General features: G+C 47.6%; 1 protein-coding gene across 1 annotated transcript; it reads right to left on the bottom strand.

The window, feature by feature from the left end:
• Nucleotides 1–1,419: 1,419 nt before the first annotated feature.
• Nucleotides 1,420–15,144, bottom strand: LOC104015872 (alpha-fetoprotein). The gene is made up of 16 exons (XM_087736773.1): nucleotides 15,119–15,144; nucleotides 14,767–14,833; nucleotides 14,126–14,252; nucleotides 12,757–12,817; nucleotides 12,397–12,532; nucleotides 11,348–11,550; nucleotides 10,671–10,818; nucleotides 9,699–9,796; nucleotides 9,021–9,150; nucleotides 8,467–8,681; nucleotides 7,418–7,550; nucleotides 6,688–6,785; nucleotides 5,373–5,511; nucleotides 4,357–4,580; nucleotides 3,297–3,429; nucleotides 1,420–2,318 (listed from the first exon to the last, which is right to left on the bottom strand). Exons 1-16 carry the CDS (start codon nucleotides 15,142–15,144, stop codon nucleotides 2,274–2,276), a joined length of 1,983 nt encoding a protein of 660 aa, XP_087592899.1. The 3' UTR covers nucleotides 1,420–2,273.
• Nucleotides 15,145–15,443: the final 299 nt, after the last annotated feature.

Below are 15,443 nucleotides of genomic sequence, written 5' to 3'. Positions count from 1 at the left end.
GAAGTCACTAACCATGAAGACAGCCGTTCCAGTATGTATCTTACCTGCATTTGTACCACCCAGCCACCCCACGAGAAAAATCCGCAGTCATCACCGGATTTCAAAAAAAAGCTGGCAACGCACACCGCCAGAACACCGATCTTCATCAGAACTTAAAATCTTAAGGAAGCACGGTGCCGAGAGAAGCCCAGGACGGCCATCTCATCGTTGTTTTGGTATGGGAAACATCACCGACGCTTGGGTAAAGCCTGTTCAATATCTGTGTCTCGCACAGCTCCCCACCTTTCCCGGTCCATCCCAGTGCTTTGTTACCAGGCCCTGACTGGCTGCTTTTTGCCCTGGGATCAGGCTTTTTTGGTGTATGAAGATTTCCAGGTTCCTGCAGCCTTTCTTAGGAAACCAGGCAAGCCCAACCTATTGTCGCTGTCCTTGTCGTGTTTTCGGGATGGCTGACTGTTGCCGTTGTTCTCCTTGCAGTGAAACGCTGCCCGGCGGGGAGGTGCCCAGGTTTGCCCTAAGGCTCCAGCCAGCTCCTTACCGCAGGTGAGGAAAATGAAACCATGCTGTGTTCGTTACACAGCTCGGCCTTCTCTTTTGTCTGTTGTTCCGCTTACGCCCCTGCGACGCAGCACGATGGCAGGCTCTCGTTAGCAGCAAACCTTTGGTGGCTGTCGATCAGCCTGGGACGTGTTAGGACTCCGTCGCTACCTGCGCAACCCCTGCTGAGTAGTTTTCCTGTACTGAAATGGTGCAGCTGCTTAACCCTGCCTATGTCCTATGTTACGTTTGTCCTCGTAGAACATAGAGCTGTGTTTTCCTAGGCTATTTCTTTAATTTGCCAAGATCACTTTGACAATGTCTGCAACAGCATGTCTCCCTCTTGCTGCCAGCCACAAATCTAATGGATGTTTTTCCTTATCCTTATTTAGATCCTTCAGGAAATTGTCGCCTAGCAGTGGGTACAGGGTAGCTTCCCATGGGACTCGGTTCGGCTGACCTCCTCAGTCTGCCTCTGAAGCCTGCTCTCGGTCGGTACTACTTTAAGCTGGCTTTGCGTTTCAGGAGATGTTTGTTTGGGCAATGCTGCTTTATCGCACAGGTATTTTGAATTGTTCCTAGGACAACTACCGCTAGGTGCGTCCACCGAAAGAATCTGATGGCTGGCTATCTCTTCCTTCGAGCCAAAGGTTTCCAGAAAAAATATTTATTTTTTTAATACTGTTTTTGACATATGGTTTTTACCGTGCCTTCTAATTGCTTTTTAATGTAAAAAGAAAATAAAAACCCCAAAGCTGCTGTGGTGTCAAACCACCTGGAGCGTCAATTTGGCCGCCTTCTGGTGCTGACTCTAACCATCCCTCTGCTGAGCGGGTGTTTCGGCAGCTCCTCGTCTGTCCTTGCCACGACACAGGGCTCATTTCTCTTCCTTCTCACCCTCTTCGGGATGCCCGAGATCATCTTTGGCCGTGCTTAAAGGCAACTTTACCACTCCCCTACAGCAGCCCCTGTCAGTGAGTGCGCATGTTGTATTTCAAGGACAGTACTATAAAAACGCAAAAATAATCGTGGTGATGGAAAAACGATTTAGAAGTGGTTACAGGCAGATTGGCTTAATTCCATCTCATTTGCGCTTATGCTTCAAAAACTTAAGATTTAGAATGCCTTTCTTGTTTTGGTGTCTGTGACTATTTGGTGTAAGTAAAATAATATTGCATAACAACATGGCGGCCACATTTAAACCCTGAATTTCCATCGGTTTAATTTATTCTTTTGGTGGATTTCTTTAAGGTGATGCACCCTCGCTCTGGACTTAAACTGACTAAGTTACTTGTTGTGGTTTAAATTTTACATATCCTTGATCATTTTGAATCAAAGCGATAGGAGCCAGAGATGCAGTTTGCGTAGTTTCTCCCCCATCTGAATAAAAGGGATAAAGTCATTTAATTTCGGGGTAAGCTGAGCTCTGTGAGCAGACCAGGTTTGCAGTTCCACGGCTCGGCGGATTCTGTGCGGAAACGTGATGTTTTATTCCGAGGCACCTCTTCTGCCTCGGTCACGGCAGCAGGTCGGAGAGTGGCAGAGCCTTGGGCGGTGTAAACCGTCCTCCCTTCATTAGATAGGTGAGTGAAGAGCCACAACGTAGTTTTCTCCGCTGTGACAAATCATACGTTCCTGTTTACACTTGATGAACATTTAGAAAAGATGTGCTCCCTATTAACTTTGTGTGACTTCTATCATTCAGCAAGTATCTTCCAATATGCTGTGCCAGCTCTTTATGCTGACAGCATCTTTTCGCTTCTTTTGATAAGTTCTGGACCCTGAAAAAAAAAAAAAAAGAGAAATATCGATGAGCACTAGAGTCAGGAAGGCGATGTACTTGTGAAGGAGTTCAGTGAGTACGGCGGCAGTAGGCAACCTTTCATCATCTGCGCAAGCTGTTTACAAATATATACAGAGGGCATACACATACGTGGCTAGGCTTAGTAAATGTTTTGCGTTTACTGTTCAGCTCCGCTTGCCTTAGGAGATCTGGTGTTTGTCAGAAGAATACTGAAATACAGTTCTGTTAGGGAGAGTGCGTAGAACGCTTCTCTGTAGATATGCTGTTTGGCTGTATTGAGAGGTGGAAGTTTCCTATTAACGAAAGAGAGAATTTTCTGTATTTTATCATTTAAAGCAAAGCAAGGCAAAGGCTTAGGAAAAGACAGAGCAAGGGTCCAGGGTCGTGGATGCTTTGCTGAAGTTCAGCTAAGGAATATATCGAAGAGAGAGAGATGAGACGTAGGCAAAAGCCTATTTACGGGAGGGTAAGGTGAAGCCCAAGGAGCTCTGCAGTGTGAAGTTGAGAGCTGAAATAACGTAGGAAAGAGGAAAACAGAGGGAGGGAGAATGAACAGGGAAGCTGCTTTGACCTAAAAGGTGAACAGATCTTTGCCCTCTCTATTGCAGAGGAACTTTTCAGAAGAAATTCAGTTAAGAGCCATCGGCCGGGGAAAGACTTGCACCCATGTCCTTCACAGCGCACGGCTCGGGGGCTCCCCAGGAGCAGCTGAGCTCTGTGTCTGTCAACTGCTGCGCACAAACACCAGACCCATGAGGTAAGTTCTCTAGCGATCGTTCCACTGGTACGCATCTCCGCTTGCGCAGGCAATAAAGTTTGGCTTTGGAAATGTAACCGGAGGAATTCTGGCTCGTCAGGCTTTGGTTTTGCTGCTTAATGGAGAAATTTACGCTCTGGCGTACGCTCCGTGTTTCCGTTTGGATTCAGGATGTACGGGGGGAAACAGAATGGATACCTCTCTCACAAAACACGCCTCACGGTTGTCGTCTTTGCAGCACTGTTCCCGCATGGCAGTGAAGGCGGCCGTGACGGAGCTCAGCTGTTCCTGTGTGATCCGCGGCTTGTATTTGATGAGGTTGATGAGCATTCTGCAAGACAAGCAAAGCGAGCCCTGTGAGGCGGGGAGGTGAGCACGCGCCTCACGAAGCATTTGTCAAACGCTAGGCCTGCCAAGTCCCTCTCCTGTTATTGCCCGCTTGCTTTCTACAGCTTTTCCATTTTTATTCACCCCCCGGATACGTATTTGCAGCAGGGAGCAAAGATGCGCCCCGTTCCCCTGTGAAATAAAATACCAACGCTCATTGTTGGAGTGGCTCCACCACGAATATGCGTGAATAAACCGTGCCGATGGTTTCTGCGTGGTGCACCGCCCCAGAGGGTCCCGGACGGGACAGCATGGGTTCGCCACAGCACACATTAAGGGCTAAAGAGGGTTTTTTTCGTCTTTCAGTGACGGTGGAGCGGGGGGGGAAGCGGGCAAGTTTGTTCTGACCAAGGCAACCAAACACCAGAGCTTTTCAGAGACTGAAGGAGTGCCTGGGGTAAAAGAAGATGCATGGGCTTTCCCGTTCCGGGCAATGAGCCCTAATTAAGCCGTAAAGGCCGAGCAGGACTTGAGGCAGTAGCTTCCCTCTTCGTCTGGGATCTTTTTATGCAGTGCCCTGTGCAGTTTGCGCAAAGGGCGGTGGGAGGGCAGGTTTGTCGGACCTCCCTTTGGACACCTATTGCTTCCTTCCTGGCAGTGCACATTCCAGTGCCGCTCCCCGCCTCTGCAGATGACTTCCTTCGAACCTAGGGCAGGCGAATAGAGGTTGAGCCAGAGAGCAGAAGGAACTGGGAGTGGCGAGAGAGGAAAGAAAAGGAGCTTGGAAGAGGGGTTGGGGGACGCGTGGCTGTTCTGCCACGGCGTATTGCAGAACACGGAGGCCGGGCAGAGCGGAGAAGGGAAAGGTGAGTGTTGCCAGGATAAGAATAAGAAACACAGGGCTAACGGAGTAAAGCAGGGCATGGCTTACTCCTGCTTCTTGTGCTGTAACTTCTCCTCTTCGGTCGTACACAAGTCTTCGTGGAAAGTGAAGAGACCAGGAGTCAAGGATAAGGGCACGTAATTCTCATCAATCTCTAGTTTCCCCATGCATGGCCTCCTGAGAGCGTAGGAGCTACTACAGCAGTGGCAAACTCCGGGGTTTATAGGATCGGTCAGGTGTCTCCTACAGATTTCTCCAAGCACGAGATCCAACTGTACCAAGAGAGGTGAAAAAAACCCCAATTTTACGTTATCTTTTCACTTCCAAAGATCCCTGAAATACATGCTGCTCTTAGTGAAGTTACAAAAAATAACTGAGAATTTAAATTAAACCTCATTTGTAAGATAGATAGCAGGTTCTATTTCTACTGAATGCCAACTTTTGTCAGTGCAAAAATGGCTCAGATGTTTCAGAATAAATATGTACGTGCAGTTTCAGGGACTGTCCTTTGCGTGTAGAAATGTGATATTTTCATAAAACCGTGGGTGCATTTGATTTGTTTTCCTCAGCAGGATTTCTGTGGGTCTGGTGGGCTGTTCTTGTAAAGGTGATGTACCAGCGGGTGGCTGGAGGACAGGCCCGAGCTTTTAAAGTACTTTGGTTTATGGGCTGGGGGAGTGCTTAGGGAGGAGCTACACAACATTGATCCTTTTCATAGAGCACTACGGCTTCAGGCATCGGGAAGGGATGAAATCGGGCAGGAGATGGTCAGCTTGGGAGGCAGCAGGGTGGGACTGCCTGCAGCACGTCACGGTTCGCTGCCTAGCACTAGCCTGACGATTGCCCGATCCTCCTGTAGTTTAATTCAAGCATTAACTTCGATGATGCTGAGTTAGGCTTACTGCAGGCATGCATCTGGAAGCACAGCTTCAGGCCAGCTCAACAGCTCAGTGAGCATTTTGCTCATTTACCTTTACTCCAAGCTCTTGGACCCTGCTGGCAGCAGCATTTGTGGCAGAGTTTCAAGAAAAAGTAGGCCCGGGATAGAGAGGAAAACTACTCACGTTTTCCTCGGCGCAAGGCAGCAGCTTGTCCTGGCTTAACTGGCAGCATTTGGAGCCGATTGTAGTCATTTGCCTGGTGAATTCTATCAGCTCTGCAGATGTCAGCTGAGGCATCTTCTTGGTGAAGCTCATGAGAAGCCTGAAATGATAATTTCTTTGCTATTGGCGTTTTTGTTCCAGCAGCGAGCCAGCCGCTGCCTTCGCATGCGTAAAGCTCGAGCCGAACCCCGCAGAACGCGCGTCGGTACAAGGGCAGGACTGAGCCTGGTGTTTCTAAACTCACGCAGGCAAGTGTAAGCCTGCTCTGTCTGTTTGAGCTCTCTCCTTTGTCTGACCGGTCTCTTGCCAGGCTAAACAAATAACACGAATGGTAACAATGCCAGTTAGATGCTGGTGGGCCCTCTTACGAGAAGGTACGGGTGTTCTTCCCGTGTCACTCCTTTCTCTGGGCGTGTGGGGAGCTTGTCTCAGATCAAAACTGAACTCGAGTGACTTCTCGGCAGAGTAGATGAGGGCAGAGGATGAGCTCAAAAAATTTCACTTGTTTTTTCTTTTAGAAAAACTCTGCTTATTAACCAGCGTGGCCAGGAAAACCCGAACAACTGATACACCCGGCAGAAGCAGCCCACCAGGTTTGTCTGAAACCTCTAGTTCCAAAGGTCTTTGAAAGATCAGTCGTGGCCAGGAGCGCAAAAAGCCCCGTGTATCTCCGCAGAGGAGGCTAGCTGAAGCCTCGCTGAAGTACGAAAGCAGTTCAGAGGTTTCACTGAGATTGCTGACATACTTTAAGTTAGGCATGTGCTCATTAACATTGCAAATTGGGGCCAAAGTTCCTCCAGGAGGCTTGTACCTGCACGCTGCATTTAAGCGCAGCGTATAGTTCAGCTAGTGGGGTTTTGCTCTGTCTGCTGCAGTTAGGAGCGTTAATGTTTACATCTGCTGCAGGAGCTGGATGGAGCCAAGTCGTTTGCAAAAGGCACAGCACCTGTCTTGTGCCCAGATGTGTGACCCTTAGGTTACAGCTCACAGCTCAAAATGCAGCTCTAAAGCAAGAACATGACAGGGTTCACGGACCGGAGATGGAGCAAGTTGTCACTTTGCTCTTCATGAGTTGGGCTAAGGAGAGAACTCATCAGAGGCCACAACATTGTCTTGGAAAAGATTTAAAAAAAAAATAAATCCTTGAAGCAGTTAATATATTGCTCCAAATGCTCAAGTGGCGTGTTTCAGCCTAGCTTTTTTGACGTGCGTGGCTTTACTCCAGCCTGAGTTGTGTGCATTACAGGAGTAACATAAGGATATAAAAAAGTCATACTCGTTTTGGAAATAGTAATCTCCTTTCTCCTTGTAAATGTCACAGCTTGTCTTCATGACGCTTTCCGTTTCATAAATATGTTTCTTCAGTTCCTCCTCCTGAAAAAAAATAATTAATTTGAGGAGTCATTGTGTCGGGGGAATGCGGAATGCCCTATTGCCTCATGGTAAGGCCCGGATGCCCACAGCTACCTCTCACCTGATACATACCACCCAGTTTTAATTCCGCTAGAAATTCCTCATCTGTCTGAAACCTCTGTAAACTGCCTGAATGTGCTAAATGCCCACCTTACATCACACTGAAACATTTAATTTTGTGTCACTGATGGAAGGCTAGCTCAGAGACCCAGGGTGGCTCCTCACTTCAGATGTTTACGGCGCCGCTGTCTTTTTCTCAGATAAGAACCATCAGCGCCTTTTCCATTTGCAGGAGGGCCATCAGCACTACTGGAGAGCCCGAAAGAGAGCAGGGCTCACAGAAATGTTAGCTCCGTCCCTCTCCCGGGCATCTCTGTCTATCCCCGTTAAATTGCTCCGCAATTGAAGATTGCGAAGGCTCTGTTGGTGCTTTTTCCATAGGGGAATCGGCTGGGCCTTGTCATAGTTGCTGGGCTTTGGTACGGGAGCTGCGGGTACTCGCTCCAGACCTGGAGCAGCAATATTCTCTATTTAGTCATGCGGTCCCATGCTTGAATCCGTCGGGAGGATGTGTGAAGCACGACGGCACCTACCCCTCTGCTGCAGCAGTCGTCTGGAGCGCCGGCTTTGCAGCACTCTTTCAGCAGGTCCTCGTATCCTTTACCAATTCTTAAAAGCATTTGAGCAGAAAATTCAGGGTGTCTCCTGGAATATTCATACAGAAACCTGCAATATGTGGAGTATCGGGAATTAGAGATAAGGAAAACAACTGCCCTCCCGGGGTCAGGGATGGTAAGGACAGCAGGGGTGCTTTCGGGATGGAACAGGGAGAATTCCCCAGCATCTCAGCCTGGGACTGAACCCGAACGCAACGCGCCTGACTGAGCAGAGCATTGCCCGAGCGAGTCCTGCGCGTGTCACGCTCCCAGCTCAGCCTTACCTTGGGTCAAGCATAGCTTAGAGCTTTGTGAGGCTTGGGCTTTTGCTCTTTTTTTAATCCTACCTAAATGATAATGACATAATTTCCAGTGCCAGGCCCATTGCTTAATAGACGCCGAACAGATGAGCTCTGCTGAAGCAGTCACCCTGCACAGCCGCCGTGCCCAGCCGATGAGCTGCACTTGTCATAAATGGAAGGGATGTATGTTATTTGAGGTGAATCCTCTGCCTTGCGACTTGATGCTGCTGCTCTCGCAGCCTGTGGCATTCTTGCCCAAGTTTACTACAGGCAGGATCCAGGCTTCGTTGCTCAAAGGAACACGGCTAGAACAGAAATGGGCCAATCCTGTTTGAATCAAGACACGAGTCTGACTTAAGTGTTTTCGGAATTCCCCCTGAAGAGCGGATCTAAGCTATATTCTGGGCCTGAGATCAGAACCGATAGCACCTACATTTCACACGCGGTTCTTCAACGTTGTTTCTGAAATAACAACCGTGCCCTGTCCTGCGCTTGTTCCCATTCCGTGCCTTCCAGGCTGGAGCGGTGTTTTACTAAGATCGACTTGCACCGTGTCCCATGCCTACGTGCTCCCAGAGCAGACAAATCTGAGGCTGATGAGCTGGGCTTTAACGTCCACGCTGTCATCTTTTAACCCAAGTATTGAAACAGCACAACTGAAGAGTCGAGGACGACCCGCGTTACCTGGCTAAGTGTGTATCTTTCTCCTGGGCAAAACGTTCGCATATTCCTTTGTCTTCGATAAACTCCCTGACGTGGGGGGACAGCTCTGCAGGTTTGTCGTCATTTTCTGCATTAACTATGCATTCACTTCTTTGTAACAGAGGCTTCTCACAGCACTTCTTGATTTTACTCGATAGGATGTCTTGGTTGGCGCAGACATAGCGTAGAATCTCTTCCTGTAAAACAAAAAAGGGAAGGAAGGCTATTTTACCAGATTCTGGTCGTCTTTTTTTTGGATCAGTGTTTTTATCTCTCTTTTACAGGCAGAGAAGGTGACTTCCAAAGAGAAGAGGTGGCTGGCCACAGCTGTGCAACAGACATCTGACAGGACAAGGAAGACGACTGAAGCCCTGCTGATCTCCTCGCTGCAGTCCCGTGCTTGCCGATTGAGAGGTGCTGCTAGTTAAACTCCACGTCTGGAGAGCGATCAGTGCAGCACAAGAGGAAAAATAAAAATTTGAAAACCAGAAAAGCATTCAAGTTCTGCAAACCTATAAATATTAAATGAGTTTTACCCTATCACGCATGCAGTCCAGCATATCTCCACGACAGCAGTCCTTGTGCATGTTAGCAATATCCATCACAAGTTTGTTAACAGTAGCAAAATCAGCCTTGGGGAATTTTTGGCTTATCTGAGCAAGTTTCCTGCAAGAAAGAGAAATAGTTATTGTTCATTTTCACCGTGTGAGACACTGCGAGCAATCATCACTTTCCTGTGGAGGGGTTAGCCATACTGCTCAGGAAGGGTCTCTCCCTGCTCCCACTGAAGTTAGGAAATCCACGTCCCTTGGAGCCAATAGCTGAGATTTTCAGTTATCCAAGGATCTGCGGTGGATTGCAGTGTGGGATGGTGGGAAGAAACGTGGCAGGTGAGCATGAAATTACAGGAGCAACCTTGCGTCACAAATGGTTGAGAGAGATGACTTGTGTTCTGCTCACAATCACTAACTTCGCTCACAGAGCTGTGTCCGTTTCCAACTTTGGGTTTAGATTGTGCAAGCTAACGGCAGTTTGTGAGGAAACGGTGACTGCTGCCGTGCATAAATTAGTATTCCTAATCTGTATTCCTGGTTAGATGCTGCTAGCGCCCTGCACGCAAAAAGGGGGTCGCTGTACCGTGTGGAGGCACCCACGGCCAACACGCGACATCCACGCTTTATTTCGAAATAATGATAAACGTGGGGAGGACTCACAGAGCCTTTAAGGTCCTTTCTCCAAACTTCTTCAGGATTCCACACGTGTGTTCCTGCCTCAGGCCATCTTCTTTGACGGGCTTCACCACCTTGGGTGCCTGGTAGAAAGAAGATGCAGACCATGAAAGGGGAAGAGAAGAAAAGACAATGCTTTATGCTAATGTTTTCCAACCTAAATGATTCTACGATTCTAAAACTACTGCGGCGATGTTTTTTTAAACAGGGGTTTTTTAATAGCGAAAGAAAATTGCTGTCCCAGCTGCGATGTGAACTAACTGTTGTGCTTGTAATTTAGTCACCCGCGTTTCTTAGGTAAGCGTTCTGTGAAAAGCAACCAGAACCCTTTTGGACAATAGTTCAGTGTTTTTAGCATAGGGGAAGAAATCGTCACCGGGGAGCTACGTGGCTGCCTTTGCACTGCTGTGAGCTAATGTTCAGCCGTGCCATTGCTTGCAGCCCAGCGGAGCTGCGCGAAAGGCGTATTCGGCCATTCAGCCAGGGCAGGTTGGCCACGCTTGTTTCCCACCGTCACGGGTCGTTTGCCCTGAATTTCTGGCACTGGTTACGTGTGGGGAAGGAGGAGATGCGTCATGGGGCTATTAACAGGCAAAAAACCCGGACTTCGCACTACGCGTAGCACCAGGTCCTCTCTCGCATCCTTACGACAAACCCAGTGCCAGCAGCGAGTCGGGGTGGGCAGCGATGCCACCGCAGGGCGTGGGGACTGCCTTGGGCTCCCCGTAAAGCTACATCTGCCCAACGCCCCAAAGCCGGGCGTTTTCATGTAGGAGTTCGAGCTATACTTCAGGAGAGCACTGAAGTCTGATCTCAGCCTGTCCTGAACAAGCTGAATTCTAATATCAGGTTTAGATGCTGAAAAAGAAATGGCTGATGTCTGTGCTTTGGTATTGGTTTAGCTATAGGAAAGTCCCTGGTTGGACGTGAATAAACTAAAACGCTGCGGTGGAATACCTGTCTCCGAAAGCATTCCTCCAGGTCGTGAGTGGGGTCTTCAGCACTTCCGCAGCAGTTCTTCATCATCTCGTTGTAACGCACAGCGACAGAAAGGATTGTGGGGGCATAGAGAAACGGATGCCTTCTGGAAACCTCATAGATAAAGCTAAAAGCAAGCGAGAAATGCCTTTAGTTTCGGAGAAAGCCCTTACGTGCAGGGGGCAACATCTGCCGTATATTAAAATGAGAGCTACTAAAAGTGATTGTTTTCCTGTCATAACGACAAGCTGTATAGCGTGGTGTTTATCTTGGAAAAATTCTGATGGGGGCTGATGGTTTCCTGGAATTGGAAGTCTCAAATCCTGCCAGTTCCGCCTTGGAGGCAGCGAAACATCTGCTTGGCTTTTAGGGACTCAAGGGAGGCCCGTGGTTTCCGATGAGGGTTTTATGTGGGCTACAATGAAACAAGCCAGCCTGTTTGTCGTTTGGGCCTACATCCGAGGCAGGAGGTGGCAGAACAGGCTCCACACAATGACGGTGACAGCTACGTGAATTGCGCAAATCATTCCCATGAGGAAGAAAAGTACGAGATTACAGAGAATTGTAGACCGAGCTTTTTGGTTATTACTGCATTTGCTGACTCTAGGCTCATAACCGGCATATCTAGGCCACGAAGCCATGATTTATTTACTTACTATCCTGTTAATGAATGTTGATGCCGTGAATGATTTTTGCAGGCAGCTTCAGCATTTGGCCTTTCCAAAGGGGAAATGAACCCCCTCGATGCATTTTTAAGGGAGAGGAAGCAGTCATTTCTTTCAGGATCCTTTCTAGCACAGCAGTCAGTAAACCTGGGAAGATGTTCCTCCTGGCAGATTGTATCGAGGAAAATCCTGTCCTGTGAAAAATTAGAAAAAAATTAATTGGTGTGAGGATTCCATTTTACTCTTGTGAGCCCTCTGCGGAGGCTTCTTGAAGCCAACAAGCCCTGACGTGCACAAGCACTCATTTTGTCTCTTTATTACCTCCTGCTTTGACTGCAGTGAAAATTAGGCTGACCTCTAAAACCTATCAATGATGATTTCTCAAACTCTGATACCTGCCGTTATGCCAAGACAGACTCTGAAGTGCTACGGTTTTCAAACACTCTGAACTTATAACATTATCCAGACCCTTCTTCTCGATAACAAGCGAGATGGTTGTTTGATTTGTGTGCAAATGGTTGTTTTCATTCAGGGTTTGTTTCAGTGTGTCTAACAATTGCAACATGAGTCGTAACAGGGACTGACATTCATGTTTCGTGATTCAGTCTGCCAGCTCCAAAAGCGTGTTGGAGCATACGCCGTCAAAAACCAGGAATGCGAGGTCATGGAGTGGAGCAAATGCCTATAAACATTGCATGTGCTGGAAATATCTCATTTGGCTTCTCCTGAATTTTGTTACACCAGCCATAAAAGCAAAAGTTTCTGAACATCTTTTAGAAAGAGGTCAAGGATTTCAAAAGGCGCTGTGATATTTGGGGTGGGGGAGGAGAGGGGCTTTGTCTTCCTCCACTTATCTTGAGACGCTTTATAGATGGGAGCCTGGAGAATGAAGGAGTCATTAAGGCCAGGCATGCGTACGCAAGGAAGTCACGGCTCTTCATAACGCGTTCATTCCTCTTTGGAAAAACGCAAACCAGGGCTCTGAAATTACAAGTCACTTCTGAAAACTTTTGCCACGTTAGAAGCAGAAATGTGCTTACCAAAGGCTTCCGACAATCCGGGTTCTCTCCGGCTGCAGCAGCACACCTTTTGGCAAGGTCTGTCACATCTTCAGCCATTTTAACGGCTTTGCCGAACGTGCCTCCTTGCACATATTGGGCAAACATGATCATGGCACTGCAGAGGAACACACAGCATTAAACCTGTTGCTGGCCACCTAAAAACTAATGCTATAACTTTTACGTGTGAGACTAAGAGGATGCGTATCAGCCTGGGCTGAGCTGGCGCGGGCAGGCAGAACGGGTGAGCGTTTGGCTCGCGGTACGTTTTCGTTTCCGAGTGACGCAAGGATGTTCAGCGGCAGCAAATTTGCAAGTAGTCGCTTTCCCTGGGCAACTTACATGGCTTTGAAATTATTCTCCTGCAGCTGAGAAAAACGTTGGCCGATGCTGTTTTTTTCCTCTGAAAAACAAGACAGCGTGAATAAAAAATGTTTACTAAATGCTTCGTTAAATGCCCTTTTTTTTTTTTTTTTCTGGTACTGGAGTCTTGGAGAAAGACGATTTAGTGGCTGGGGTACTGGCACGGGGAGCAGGAAGGCATGAGATTGAGCTGCCTATTCGACTTAAGCATGAGGCTGTGACACTGTTTGCTTCTGACCTACGATACAACAGGGCCAATAGCATCTCCCTATTGCAGGGAGGAACACGCTAAAACCTGGAGGCCGCTCAGCTACGTTGACGATGCGCTTCACGTGATTAAATAAGCACCTTACCAAACACCTTTTAACCTCACCTTAGCTATTTAAGGTGTGCTTGAGCACTCTTTAGCTACAGATGAAGGATTTTCTGTGCAGAAAACATGGGCTAAGTTGAGGACTACATTGGCAGGCAAAGCTCCTCAAAAATTCAGAGAACTGCATCCTTCTGTCCATGTTGTGAACGGGCCCAGAGGAAAACAAATGTGTCCTATCTACGTGAAGGTCCTGTGCAAATATTTGTCCTTTGCCACTGGGCCTGTATTACGGACAACTCTAAATGCAATAATCTCTTGAGTTCCCGGTTTGTCGGAGAATATTCTGAGAGATCAGTTTTAAAAGAAGGGGCCTGTTCCCAAATCAAGAAGTTACTGTTTCACCCTTGTGTCGGTAGGGCTGAGATCAGTGTCAGAGGAGCAAACGAATCAGAGAAATAAGCCAGCTTCTTCCCCCGAGTAACGCGGGGGTGTCGACTGAGGGGATAACGTGAGATAAATGACACAAACATCGGTTCTGTGTTACGCTGTTGGGCCATTTAGTGCATTTGGAAGTTAGAAAGATGAAAAAAAACTTGACTAATGGTAACGACATGTACTGTGAAAGAAACAACATGTACTGTGAAAGAAACGGCACGCTACTGGAGGTTTTCAGTTGTTTCAAGTTAGTCACTTGACCTTAGTGAGAAGCGTGGTCATCGTAGGCTCCTTCAACCCTAAAATCAGTGGCCCAACCACATCCCTGTGGATTAAGTGACCCTTCACTAGACCTCCTCTCAGTAATCCTGGCCCTCCTGCACGCTGCATAGATTCTCAAGCCGTTAAGAAGCAACACGTCTGAGGCTGATCACAAAAAATGTATACGGATACGGTTTTGTTGTATCCCTTCGACGCGTAAGAAAACGCTCATGTGGAACTGGCAGTGGCAAAGCGAGATACCAAATAACCATGCGTGCGAAGTTGCAGGCATCAGTATTCTAGAAAAGAATAGAGTAAAAATATGCGATATATTCTTACCTATGTCCCGATAACTTCTAGGCAGGGCTTTGACTACCGTAAGGCTCACCAGTAAAATAACATAAATTGCTGTTCTCCAGTTCATCCTGTCAGATTGTGGCAGGGGCCTGGGGTGAGCTTGGTTCATCTGTGAAAGGCAGAAAGAATTAAGGGGAAAGAGTTACTTTTATACTCTTCCAAACGATTTCTGGTTAATCAAAACCCTTTTACTGTCATATAGAACATTAGCCCTTTTGGAATATTCCCACAATAATTAGACAGGCCGTTATTTGCTCAGTATGATGAAGTGACCAGCCTGTTGCCAAGAAAGGACCTTGGAGATTCTTTTTTTCCCTGAAATCTGGACAAATAGAGATTTTTAACTTATCACACTTCAAACAAGAAGTTTAAACACTCCTTGGGCTTTTTATTGTGCATACTGATCTCATCCACTTACAAACTTGTTCAAAGGTGATGGCTGCACAGAAGATGCCTTCGTAACACATTGTTGACTGAAAAATCCCAAGTTCGGCCGTTACCCTGATATTTTTGCATCCCCCCTCGCTGTACGAGCTAGCTCTTGCTCCCAGCTCCCCAGGTGGCCTGGTGAACAGGCTGAATGAAGTACCTGCAATGTTGTTGCAGCATTAACAATCAATCACCAGCAAAATGGCTCCGAACCTTGAAACAAAATCGACTCCAAAACTGTAGAATGAAGGGAAAAATTCCAGTTAATACAGTTATTTTACTGACTTTTTAAAAAGTATGCTGTAAGCATCAACATGATAAAAATGACAAATTGTTGGAGATGGGAAGGCTTTAGAGAGCCATAGGTATTCATGAGAAAGAGGGAGGTGGGCAAGGATACGCGTGTTTGGTCTGAAGGAAGAGGCGAGGACAGAGGGTTTTATTTCTCTAGAGAGAAAATGGCGATACTCCTTGTTCCATGCTGCAGGAAGACGAGGAGGGTTGCTCGTTATCACATGGGAGGGAATCAGAAGGAGAAAGGATTCTGAGCGGGAAGATGGGAGGACGGTCATCAGAGCAGGAGAGCTGAGATCTAAGGTGAAGCCACATCTGTTGAGGAAGGCACAAATAAGCTCTGTCACGCTGTTAGCGAAAAAGCTCCATAGGAAGCAGAGACATCTTCTTGAAAGAAAGCGGTCTGGAGGTTATGGACCATATTTCTGCATATGTGATCCTCATTAAGTCCCTAGGAGCAGATCAGAGAAAGCTTTTCTCATCCAGCTGTTTCCGAAAAGCCGATTCCCGTACGGTCTCGGGAGCCAGCGCTACCCCGTGCCCGCCGGTCGCAGGTTCCTCCCGCCGGCCCCGACTC

This window comes from Nipponia nippon, unplaced genomic scaffold (assembly GCF_047370975.1).
Source record: "Nipponia nippon isolate SJK-2023a ecotype South Korea unplaced genomic scaffold, ASM4737097v1 scaffold_6, whole genome shotgun sequence".
Classification (NCBI taxonomy): domain Eukaryota; kingdom Metazoa; phylum Chordata; class Aves; order Pelecaniformes; family Threskiornithidae; genus Nipponia; species Nipponia nippon.
Note: the sequence above shows the minus strand (reverse complement) of the source record. Positions and strands in the feature narration are given on the sequence as shown.

Bases quoted from the DNA above. Each gene is read 5' to 3' on its own strand.
- LOC104015872 (XM_087736773.1), bottom strand. From the start codon at position 15,144: ATGACCGTCCTCCCATCTTCCCGCTC. The intron at 10,819-11,347 runs GTAAGTAAATAA...GCTTGCTTTTAG, and splicing joins CAACATTCATTAACAGGATA to CTTTATCTATGAGGTTTCCA. The intron at 2,319-3,296 runs GTATCCATTCTG...TTTTTTTTTCAG, and splicing joins AGGCGTGTTTTGTGAGAGAG to GGTCCAGAACTTATCAAAAG.